The sequence below is a fragment of the Peromyscus leucopus genome, chromosome 3, assembly GCF_004664715.2.
Source record: "Peromyscus leucopus breed LL Stock chromosome 3, UCI_PerLeu_2.1, whole genome shotgun sequence".
Taxonomy (NCBI): domain Eukaryota; kingdom Metazoa; phylum Chordata; class Mammalia; order Rodentia; family Cricetidae; genus Peromyscus; species Peromyscus leucopus.
Window position 1 is genome coordinate 152,977,195 of NC_051065.1, and position 12,251 is coordinate 152,989,445.

The window sequence follows — 12,251 nt, forward strand, 5'->3', positions numbered from 1 at the left end:
ATTCACATGCTTTCCTTGCTTCTCTTCCACTTTCATGCTGGTGGCCAAACCCTGGGCCTAGTGCATACACAGAAACACTAAAAACTGAGCTCATCCCCAAACCTCTTATTTTGTGTATGGCTGATTTGCTTGCATGCATGTAAGTGCACTATGTGCATGCCTGGTACCCATAAAGCCAGGAAGAGAGCATCAGATCTCCTGGAACTGGAGTTATAGACACTTATGAGTTGCCGTGTGGGTGCTGGGAATTGAACCAGGGTCCTCTGGAAGACCTCTTAACCTCTGAGGCATCTCTCCAGCCCCTTCCTTTTTATTGAAAGCACTTGAATGCTTGAATGCATACAAAATAAACAAATGTATTAATTTTTATTAGATTTATTCATTTTATGTGCTTTGCTGCATGTATGTATGTGTATTCTTGGTGCCCATGGAGATCAGAACATGGCATTGGATTCCCTGTAACTGGTGTCACAGATGGTTGTGAGCCACCTTGTGGGTGCTGGGAACTGAACTTGGGTCTTTTGCAAGAGCAACAGGTGCTCTTAACTGCTGAGCCATCTATCCAGCACCAACTTTTTGGTTTTTCGAGACAGCGTTTCTCTGTGTGTAGTCCTGGCTGTGCTGGAACTTACTTTGTAGACAAGGCTGGTCTCAAACTCACAGAGATCCACCTGCCTCTGCCTCTTGAGTGCACCACCACCTGGCAACCAACTTTTTTTTTTTTTTAAGAGATAGCTAGTAGAGATATCTTGAGTGATTTGTTAGTATGTGCCATTAACAGAAAATTGTTATCTAAGTTGTGAACTTGATAGCAAAATTCCCCTTTTCCCCTTAATGTGTCTAGGATTTGTAACTTTGGAATTTTAGGTAAAGCAGAGCTAGAGAGCTGCTCTACTTTTGGGGAGTTGGCTCCCCAAAGCCAGAGAAACATCCCATATTTACTGGAGGGTGAGTTCTAGCTGGCTATACATAGCAGTTCCTCCTAGAGAAACTAGAAAAAGCCAGGTGTGATGACGGCAGGTAGAAAGGTCATAATCTCAAGGGCAGCCTGGGCTGCACAGCCCATCTCCAAAGAGAAGGCAGATTAACACACAGCAGAGAGGAGGAGATAAAGGCAGGAGCTTAAAATGAATGGAATAACAAGTGGACAACAGAGAAAATGCAGAACTACAACCTGGCTACAGAAGAGGACATGCATTCACGGGATGAAGGGAATGTTCCACAAGGGGTCATTGGTGTCATGGCTTTCCCATCATGCCTCATTCCCATCCTTCATTTTATTAAGCCTGAAAACCAAATAGATCTTTGGCCTGAAAGATTCTTGGCCTGAAACCCAATAGATCTTTCTTTTCCTTATCTTCTGTGTGAGTTGCATAAACTGAACCCACTTCTGTACTGGCCCAGTGCCCACCCACCCATCTTCCAGCCTGGAAGTTTTTGATGAGCTCTCACTTGCTGATGTCCTCTTGTTCTCATGACTGCTGTGGTCTTTAAGTAAACGGTCCCTCGTGTTTTAGCACTGTCCTGAAAATTAGACCTGTTTAACACAGGCAGGCTCCAGTACTTTCTCCATTAGCAAGTTTTAACTTATCAAGTCTTTAACAAGATGTTCTGCAGCCTCTGCTGATGGGCTGCCACATGTTCCTCATGTACCAGCTTTCTCCAGTTCTGCCTCAGAACTTCTGCCGGATCACCTGTTCTCAGTAGCATTCAATGCTAGCTTTACTCTCCCAACTACTCTGGATATGTCGTTTCGGGGATTTCTCCCTTGTTTTTACTATGGAAGTATCCCCCCAAAAATAACTTCACTGTGTGAAAACATTATTTACATTCCTGAAGAGTTGCCTGAGGAGGGGCTGACTGAACTTCCTCCCACAGCAGTATATGGAGAAGCACTTCCTGTGGTGTGGCCATAAACTGATGTACATTTTTGTATTAAACACAACAGATCTCCATGTCCATTATACCTTCAGCTCCCCATCCCACCCTCCAATGGACAGTTTAGAGAAGGCTATTTAGGATTTAAAAGGAATATGAAAAACTAGGCACATAATTTGAAAGGAAATGTGAATTCAATTTCTCAGAGAATATGAACAAAGGAAACATATTGTTCTTGGAAAAAACCAAAGTTCTTTCAGTTAAAATTGTGGAATATACTTCTAACAATGCTAGCAGAATTGCAACGTACACTCTACCCATCTGAGAAACAAGAATTATCTATTCATTGTAGAACACGAAATGTGCTGGGTGCTCAGATACTTTTAATGAAGGATTGATTTTTTTTTCCCCCGTGAGGGATTACATCTGAATAACCCTTACTATCTCTGTCTTTTGAGGAATACAAAGGTTCAAAAGTATTTAAGCCGCGGCATGGGGAGATAGATAGCTCAGTCAGTAAAGCTCTTGTTCTGCAAGCTTGAGACAGAATCCACATACAAAAAGTTGGGTGTGGTATCACAACGTGTAATCCTAGCCAGGGTGAGCTGAGAAGTGGAGACAGGTAGATCCATGGAACTCGCTGCCTACCTTACTCGGTGACATTCCATACCACAAGTGACTGATCCCAGTCTCACACAAAAAGGTGACAAACATCTGAGCACCTGAGATGTCCTCTGACCTCCATACACATGTGTAAACACGCATGCACATATCTGCACAGCACGTGTATCCTCTCTACATGAACACACACACTCCTTCAAGTACAAAGTATTAAGCTGGAAGTTTTGTGGGGTGGGTAGTGGAACTCAAACCCAGGGCTTTATCCATGCTGGGCAAGCGCTCTACCACTGATCTGTGCCCTCGGCCATGAAACATTTATCTTCCCAATGAAAGGATCCTGAACCCCTGAGCGGACTCATTCCTCAGTGAAGGTCCTTCCTGTGAACCCGCTGGTGGATGTGCAGGTTGGAGCTCTGGCTGAAGCTCTTCCCACACCGGCTGCACTCGTAGGGCTTCTCCCCGGTGTGCACTCTCTGATGGATGAGGAGTTTGGAGCTCTGGCTGAAGGCCTTGCCGCACTTGCCACAGTGGTAGGGCTTCTCCCCGGTGTGCACTCGGAGGTGGATGCGAAGGTCTGAGCTCTGGCTGAAGCCCTTCCCACATTCACAGCACTGGTAGGGTTTCTCTCCCGTGTGGACGCACCGGTGGATGTGAAGGTTGGAGCTCTGACTGAAGCCCTTCCCACATTCCCCACACTTGTAGGGCCTCTCTCCCGTGTGGACGCGCTGGTGGATGTGCAGGTTGGACCGCTGACTGAAGCTCATGCCACACTCCTCACACTCGTAGGGCTTCTCGCCGGTGTGGACTCGCTGGTGGATGTGCAGCTTGGAGCTCTGGCTGAAGGCCTTCCCACACCGTTCACACTTGTACGGCTTCTCACCTGTGTGGACGGCATGATGGACGAGCAGACTTGAGCTCCTGGTGAAGGCCTTCCCACACCTGTCACACTTGTACGGTTTCCCATCCATGGGGACCGCTTGACGGACGGCAGACAAGCTCCTGGTGAGGCCTGTCCCACAGGGCTCACACCCACAGGCTTTTCCTTTCAGGCGGTCTCTCTGATGAAGCATCAGTTCTGAGTGAAGTTCTCACCACACTGACCACATCTGTATAGTGTCTCTGAAGCAGGGGGTTTCTTGAGCTGACCATCTGGGTTGTGATAAGCGCCTTCCCGGAGTCATTACAGCTACAGGTTCCTTTGTGTGGTTTCTCTGAAGACTGGAGGTGACTAATGGTGGCGTCCATCTACAAATGTCTTTATTTCACCGTCAAAGGGAAACAAGGAGCCTTTGAACTGGACATGTTGGCAAGTTGTCTCACTAAGGAACAACAGAGGTACCGGTTGGTTCTGGTACATCAGATGTGAGTTTAACTTGAAGATTCTCTGAACAGTGGTCTGTGGGATGACACTCCCTGCTTATTCCTTTTCTCAGTTCTTTCTTCAGTTACAAAGAGAACTTTTTTCCTCAGAGGCTTCTTACACAACTTCACAGAGGAGACCTGTCTGGCCATTTGGCTTGGAACTTCAAAGATAAATATTTTTTCACTTTCAGTGTTTGTGAAATCACTGACAGGAATCTATTTCAACATCTGTGTGTCCTTCTTGAAGATTCACAACATACATTCAACTTCCAGGTACTGACTGGCCATCTCTTCCAAAATTAGTCACTAGGAAAACTACTATGGTAAATCTGAAGTCTTCTCTCTTTCTAAATATTTTTATTTCATTTGTATAAGTGTTTTTGCCTGCATGTATGTCTGTGTACCATATACCGGCCCGGTACTTATGAAGGTCGGAAGAGGGCATTGGATCCCCTAGAACTGCAGTTATGGATGGTTGTGAGCCACCATGTGGGTGCTGGGAACTGAACTTGCAAGGGCCACAGGTGCTCTTCGTCTCTGAGTCATCTCTCCAGCTCCCTGCAGGCCTTTCTCTTGAAGATTCTCCACAGAATTTGTGTTTGACTCTCCTAGGAAACAGAGAATTTAGTGGATCTCAGGCCTGAACATTTGGTAACTCAAAATTTAGTGTGCTTGCTTTCTTCTTCCGTCTCCCCCCCCCCACCGCCCGTGGTGCTTGGGATTGAACCAAGAATCTCATGCATGCCAGTCAAATACTCCAGCACTGTACTACAGCTTCAGTCCTTAGTTTGTGCTTATAGTTATTTCTTTTGGGTTACCACTGGGAGAGGGAAACCTGGGTTCAGAAGACAGGCATTTCGATGGACGGTGGTGGCACACACCTTTAATCCTAGCATTTGGGAAGTAGAGGTAAGTGGATCTCTGAGTTCGAGGTCAGCCTGGTCTACAGAGTGAGTTCCAGGATAGCCAGGGCTGTTATACAGAGAAACCCTGTCTCAAAAAACCAACCAACCAACCAACCAACCAAACAACAACAACAAAAAGAGGTTTTTCTTCCCTGCTTTTGAGCAAAGCTGCTAAGATATTCTTTTACTCTTCATGTGAAAGACCAGAGTTCTGTACCTTGCCACAAGTAACATTCCATTCCATTTCACTTATTTTTGACTAAATGTCCATTTATTTAATCAGTATACTACTTTCATAACTGTTAGAGCTATAAGAAACAAAATAGAAATCTTTTTGCCTGACAAGCTAGTTCTGGGATGAAAGACAAATACATCAGCAATGATAATACCAAATTAAAGCCTATAACATATATAATACAATATAGTATAAGCCAACCAGCTGTGGGAGCAGACTGCGGGTACTAAAACTCAAACTTTCATGCCTTAAGAGTTCTGGGGAAAAAAAAAGAAAAAACAAACAAACAACAACAACAACAAAAAAACACACCCAGGAAAAAAAGTACAGTAGGGAAAGAAAATATGACCCATTCAGTGTAAGTGTTACAGCTCAGATGGAAGGAATCCTGGCAGCCGGGAGCCAAGGAATACCACAAGTCACCCCGCACAACAAACCTCACACAAGAGGTTTATTGGAAGGGAGAACAGGAGGGTGGTTGCTCTGCTCAGGTGAGAAACAGCGGAGAACTGAGTAGGAGACTGTGTTTAACCAGCTTCTTGAGGGGGCGGTGTGTGGGGAACTTTCCAGGGTGAAGCTTTTCAGGATGGGGATTGGTGGGATTTCAAGTCCAGAGCTTGGGCTTTTTACTATGGAGGGTGCAGGCTGGGTCCAGCTGTTAGGGCAGTTAGAGGGTTCTGTGGGTGGAAGCTGGCAGTTGGAGGTCCTCGGGAGAAGGGCCTGGCTACTGGTGTGTCTCAAGGGGCTTACATTTAGGAAAACGGAGAGTAGCTTCTTGTAAGGAGCAACAGCCCCAAACCTCAAACGCTCCTCTTACGACAGTTGGCTTTCTTTAGAAGTCATGGTCCTTGAGCCACACCAAACTCATTCTCCAGACTAGCTGTGTAGTAGAATACTATTTTAAAGTGTGTTACTTTGGTTTATGTTGCGTTTGTTTAGCTCTGTGAAACTGTGTTACTCTGCCTGTCTAAAACACCTGATGGTCTAATAAAGAGCTGAACAGCCAATGGCAAGGCAGGAGAAAGGATAGGCGGGGTTGGCAGGCAGGCAGAGTATGTATAGAAGGAGAAAACTGGGAGGAGCGATCTAGGAGCCAGAGAAGGAAGGAGGATGACTCCAAGGGCCAGCCACTTAGCTACACAGTAAGAGTAAGAGGAGAATGGGAAAAGCCCAGAGGCAAAAGGTAGACAGGATAAGTTAAGATAAGCTGGCTAGAAACTAAGCCATGCTAAGGCCGGGCAATTATAATTAAGAATAAGTCTCTGTGTGTGATTTATTGGGGAGCTGAGTGGCGGGCCCCCCAAAAGAGAAGAGTTCTTTTTCCACATCTCACACCTGGCTCCTTGTCATGCAGTTCTCAGCCGAGCTGCTGCCTTCCAGATGTGCTGCCTTCCAGATGTGCTGCCTTCCAGATGTGCTCTCTTGACCATCAAATCAGAATGCACTCACTACCACTTCTCTGGGTTTAATTTCTTCATACTCTTTATATGACTTAGTTCATCTTCTCTCTTCACGTTCTTGCATTTACTCCATCCCAATTAAAGTTCCCCAGCACAGAGAGGCTGACATTTATTCTCCAAGGCCTCAAGCGGGACCTGGCACACAAAAAGAATCCAATTATTTAATCATTAAACTTCATGAGTCTCCTCTCCAGGCTTTTGTCTGATGGAGCAATATTTCTCAAACCACCTGCGGTGAAGCACCATTTTGTTGTTTAATAAACATTTACCCTCAATTTCTATTGCTTGTGCCTTCATGGCTGGTACTAGCCAACAAGCCACACTTTGTTAAGAATGATAGGCATTAAATGGAGCCCTGAGTTCAGTCATGTGCCAGGGAAGTGCTCCACAGCTATGGCTTCAGGGGGCAGGGCTGTCTTATAACCTGGATTAGCTAAGACAGGTCTCACCTGAGGCTGAGGCGGCAACCCAGGAAACAGAACGGGCTGCAGGCCATGTGGCTAACGTACTACTGTGCGAAAGTGGACTAATATCCTAAGGCCAAGTATAGAGGAAGGCCAGGATAGGAGTCTCATATTCCTTTCTACTGGACAAATACCACTGTTTGGAGCTACAGATGGTCGTCATATGACTTTCCACTTCCATGTCCAAGTCTCTCCTACCATATCTAGCAATTCAATTAGGGGTGGGAAACGGTAATGCAATGGTTAGCAAACATGACGTCATTCCTGGAGTCATCTAAAGACGGCACAGTCTACCAGAGTTCTTTCCACGTTGCCTCTGCTCATTCATTCATTTCTATCCACTCCAGAACTTCCAGCCTCAGACCAATTCACAAGTCCCCTCCCGAAGCATCAGGATGCACCAGAGACTTCCTCCTTGGGGACATCATAGCATTTCTGCCATACCTTTATTATGAATGGCTATACAGTTCCAAATGACAGTGTCATGCTCAACTAAGCTGTAAGTGCCCAGTAACTAGCACAACTGACTTGGAATCTAGTTGACAAATGCTCAGTTTAAATAATAAGGAGATGATACAACTAAAAGAGAATCTAAAAATCATCACAGTCAATGCCTCATTTTACAGATGAGGAAAGCAAAGTCCATGATGAAATTACTTTCCCACAGTCACAGAGAAGGAGGAGGTCACACTGTAAAACTGAAGGAGGTTAAACTAAAAGCCTTTCAGCAGACATCAAGGACAAACTCTGGTACATAGAAAAGCACTGGGAAAGTAGAGCCCTTAAATTAAAAAGAAATGTATAGAGTCTTTTCTTTTCTTTTTTTTTTTTTTTGTTTTTCGAGACAGGGTTTCTCTGTGTAGCTTTGCACCTTTCCTGGAACTCGCTTTGGAGACCAGGCTGGGCTCAAAGTCACAGAGATCCACCTGCCTCTGCCTCCCGAGTGCTGGGATTAAAGGCGTTCGCCACCACCGCCCGGCAGAGTCTTATTATATAGCCCAGACTGGCCTTGGACTTGTGAGTATCCTGCCATCTCAATGCTGGGATGATAGACATTTGCTGCCACTCCTGAATGGCCTACTTACTTATGAGGAATGGCCTGGATCTGCTGCTTCTCTGCAACAAAGGACACAAGGCCCTTCCCTTCAGCTCAAAGGAACTGTTTCTCAGTGTCATAAAACGTTAGCATCAGAGCAAAGAAGGGGGTCCGTCCACTCAAGCACTCTATGGTGTTAAGCCTCAAGCCTGAGGTAACTTTCTACGGGTAGTTTTATGGAGATGGTGAGAAGCTGTTATTTCTGTGTACATACGTGTGTTTGTGTGCATATCTGTGAGTGGAAGCTGCCTTATTTTATATATATATATATATATATATATATATATATTTTTTTTTTTTTTTGGACAAAGAGTCTTCACAGACACTGGAATACTGTCTTTGCCTGTATCACCAGGGATACTGTCTTTGCCTGTCCTGCACTAGGATTCCAGGTGTGCACACTACTGTGTCTGCCTCTCCCCATGGGCTCTGGAGGCTCAAATGTAAGAGTTCACACTTGCACAGCAGGTGCCTTACTAACCCAGCCATCTCCCCAGTCCAAGAAAACGAGGGGAAAAAATGTTATTGCTATTTGGCAGTCTTTCTTCCATTCACTCAAGATAGGGTATCACTACATAGCCCTTCCTGGCCTGGAACTCATGAAGATCCTTAGCCCTGCCTAAGCTTCCCAAGTGCTGGGATTAAAGGAATGTGCCACCCACCACACCTGGCAACTATTTGGCAATTTTATTTTAATTAAATATGCAGACATATTGGTGAAAGGGAACAGTGAAAATAGAGCATAAAAGATCTAGTTAGGCCGGGTGGTAGTGGCGCATGCTTTTAATCCCAGCATGACAGAGGCAGAGGCAGGCAGATCTCTGTGAGTTCGAGGCCAGCCTGGGCTACAGAGTGAGTTCCAGGAAAGGCACCAAAGCTACACAAAGAAATCCTATATTGAACCCCCCCCCCAAAAAAAAAAAAAGATCTAGTTAAGCAACTCATCTTACCTCCCACTGGAAACACTTGGCATTAAGTGTATGTAGAGGTATTTCAAAATAAAATGCTAGGTGCACAGAGATTAGGAGGATGAGCAAGGAATGCTGTTCTCTTTCCTTCCGGCAGGGCTAAGAATCTTAAGTTTGAAAAACCACAACATGATTTTGATGTACCTTTTTAGGCATGATTCTGTGACCACTGCGCTGTTGTTCAATTAAGATCCTCATGACCATCACCATCACAGTTAACAGCGATCACTGATAATAAGCAAGGGGTCAATCCCTTTCTTGTCGCTGTAACCGAAATACCAGAATGAGCAACTAACGGAGAAAGGATCTGTTTTGAATCACGGTGGTAGAGGTTTCACCCCATCATGGTGGGAGACTGTGGGAAGCATGCTCTTCAACTCATGGCAGGCACAACATAGAACACCAGGAAAGAGCCAAGGCAAGATATGGCTCCCAAGGTCACGCCTCAACTCAGTGACCCAGTTCCTCCAATCAGGCTCCAGCTTCCCCAGTTCTACCACCTTCCAATAGTTTCAAAGATCCACCAGTGAAACTTTCATGAGGCTAGAGCCCTCAGGATCTCATAATCCCCTCAAGAAGTGTGCTTTACTCATTCCTAGAATCTCAGTTCAATCAAGCTGTCAAGATTAACCATCAAATGCATATTTTTTAAATACACATAATCTACTCAACAAGTTTTTCTTTGAAGAAAAACTTCAGCGGTTTTTTATTTTTGTTTTTTTGAGACAATGTTTCTCAGTGCAGTCTTGGCTGTCCTAGAACTCACTCAGTAGACCAGGCTGGCCTCGAACTCATAAAGATCTGCCTGCCTCTGCCTCCTGCATGCTGGGATTAAAGGCGTGCGCCTGGCAAAAACCTTCAGTTTATAATCTTGTTTTCCCAAGGCCACTTAGCACCAAGCTTGACATATATTCACTTTTCTCTCCAACAAGCTACGGTTTTTGGCCTTAGTTTTTGAAAGGATTGATTACCAACCTCTGGCACTAGGGGGAGGAGGTGAAGTCTTCAGGAGGTAGGACCTAGTAGGGAGAATTTAGGTCACTGGGGGAGTGCTCTTAAAGATAATATTGGGATCCAGGTCCTATCCCACAGGAGGTGAACACTCCTGTTTCCTAGGTCTGAAACCGGGTCAAGTGCTGATAGACTAAAACAACTGAACCGTGAGAAGTAAATATTTGCTCCTTACAAACTCAGTACCCAAGATATTTTGGTCTTAGCAACGAGGATGCAACACATGTGAATGGAATGTCTGATAAGAAAAAGCCAACTTCCAGGCGACAGGGCAAACATGCTCCAAAGAGTCCTTCAGTAGAACCTGGATGGATGCTTGAGTAGTGCTCCACACGGTGGCAAGGCAGTGTAGTGAGAACTAATGCAGAACTTCACAGTCAGCAGACATCCATGCAGAACCCAATGACACGATTTGCTAGATATATATTTTAATGCCCCAAGGCCCTTGTTCCCCTTTGTATTAAATATCTAATTTCACAATGAACTTGACAATAAAGAGACAAACCACATGGTACACGATCTGACTCTAGGCAGGTATTCAATGCTGATGTTCTATTTTGTTCTAAGAAAGAAAACCTGGGTTTAGTTCAGAGACGAGGCATTTTTGGTGAAATTCCAAATCACCCAGAGCTTGCTTCTCAGGCAGGGGCAGATTCTTCAAAAGGTAGTTCTCTAGGGTGTGCCATCTCCTCAGACCTCCCTAATTCTGTACTTAGGTTCTGGAGCAGGTTTTCTCAGGTTCTCTGTAACTTCTCTTAACGAGTGTTGTAGCTACCGAATACCTCTTCCCCGACCTTATTCTCAGAAATCTAGCTGGTTTCTAGGATGCAGGTGGCAGTGCTGTGCAGCTAAAACATCAGTACCCCTCGGGATCTCTCAGGAGTCCCTCGTGGTCTCCTGATGTCCACCAACACCATCTTTGGAAAAAGGCCAAGTCACTCGACTGGAGCGAAGAAGGCCAACTGCAAAGTCCTCAGTCCCGCCCAGGCCAGCGCTCGGCCGAGCAGGAGGAGAACGTCCTCGGAGACGCAGTTTGCTCTGCGGCGGGGGCCTGGCCTCCGTGGGGTGGCCTTGTCCCGGGCGTGATTCGGGCGGGGTACCGCGGCTGCTAGCACGTGGGGCCGCGGCCACAGGGCGCGCGTTCCCGGCCTCTGAGCCCGGCTCCGGGTCGCGGCGCCCCCTCGTCTGGACCAGGACACCACTGTCTGCCCCTGAGGCAGCCCAGCCCTGCTCACCTCTTGCGTAGGTAGGACCCACACCTGGTATCGCAGGACTCCAGGGCATCATCGAGGACTCGAACTACAAGTCCCAGCAGGCTGCGGGCGGTGAAGCGCTACTTCCCAGCCCACTTCCGGCGACGGTGGGCCACCCTTACTCTTGCGATCCAGCAATTTGTTTTTCCGCTCTTTTCGTTGCAGATACATACGAGTAATTTCGTAATGTTCCCAAGGTATTTTTTACTCATTAAAATGCTGCTGGAGAGGAAATAACCAGTATAATATCGTCTTCAACCTTAAAAATCTGAAGCTGTTACCAATCCAAGTGAGCAGTGTAGTACATGCAAGTAATCTCATCACTAGGGAGGCTGAGGCCGAAAAATCGTGAGATGGAGAAGAAAAGAATTGTTCGCCGGATATTTCATGTTCTCGCTGGAGGACAGTTTCCAGATCCATGTGTGCAGCTCACAACCAACCGCCTGTAATTCCAACTCCAGGGAACCCAACACCCTCTGCTGGCCTCAGCCGCCCGAGTTCATTGTGTTCACATGTACAAACCTACACATGCGCACGTGTACACACCATTTTTTTTTTTAAAAAAAACAAACAATAATGTATTTGGATATTAAGAACTAGAAAAGTAGATCATAAGATTGATTTTATAGATTTTATAGATTAAGTAGACTCTCAGATCAGGAAATACAGTTTTTAGCTGAAAGAGGCACAATGATGGACGCCATTATTTCTGAAAGAAAATGTCAGCAAAATTCTATGGAATTATAGTATTCTTTGTAGTTAGGTTTCACTTACCCAAAGGACTTCAGAGTGCTTTCCTAGTGCGTGCAATCTTCTCCCCAAAGGGTCTTCAGGTAAACCCGCGTCACGCACGCCCAACCTGTAGCCCACATGAGCCCCCAGAAAGCTGTGTATGTATGTAGCCCAACACAAAAATCATAATCCCCTAACATGAGACTATTTTTGCAATTTTTTTGTAATTCAATTATACAGTTCTTGTTCATTTGTTTTCGTGTGTG

The 12,251-nt window shown here is 45.7% G+C and overlaps 1 protein-coding gene across 1 annotated transcript; it reads right to left on the reverse strand.

Moving 5' to 3' along the window:
• Window positions 1-2,053: 2,053 nt before the first annotated feature.
• Znf239 (zinc finger protein 239) lies at window positions 2,054-11,731 on the reverse strand. The gene is given in 8 exon segments (XM_037204235.1): window positions 2,054-3,580; window positions 3,583-3,654; window positions 3,657-3,692; window positions 3,695-3,760; window positions 3,763-3,835; window positions 3,837-3,890; window positions 3,892-4,469; window positions 11,236-11,731. Coding segments are annotated over 7 exon segments (1,140 nt in total). The 5' UTR covers window positions 4,012-4,469; window positions 11,236-11,731; the 3' UTR covers window positions 2,054-2,861.
• Between the last annotated feature and the right edge of the window lie 520 nt (window positions 11,732-12,251).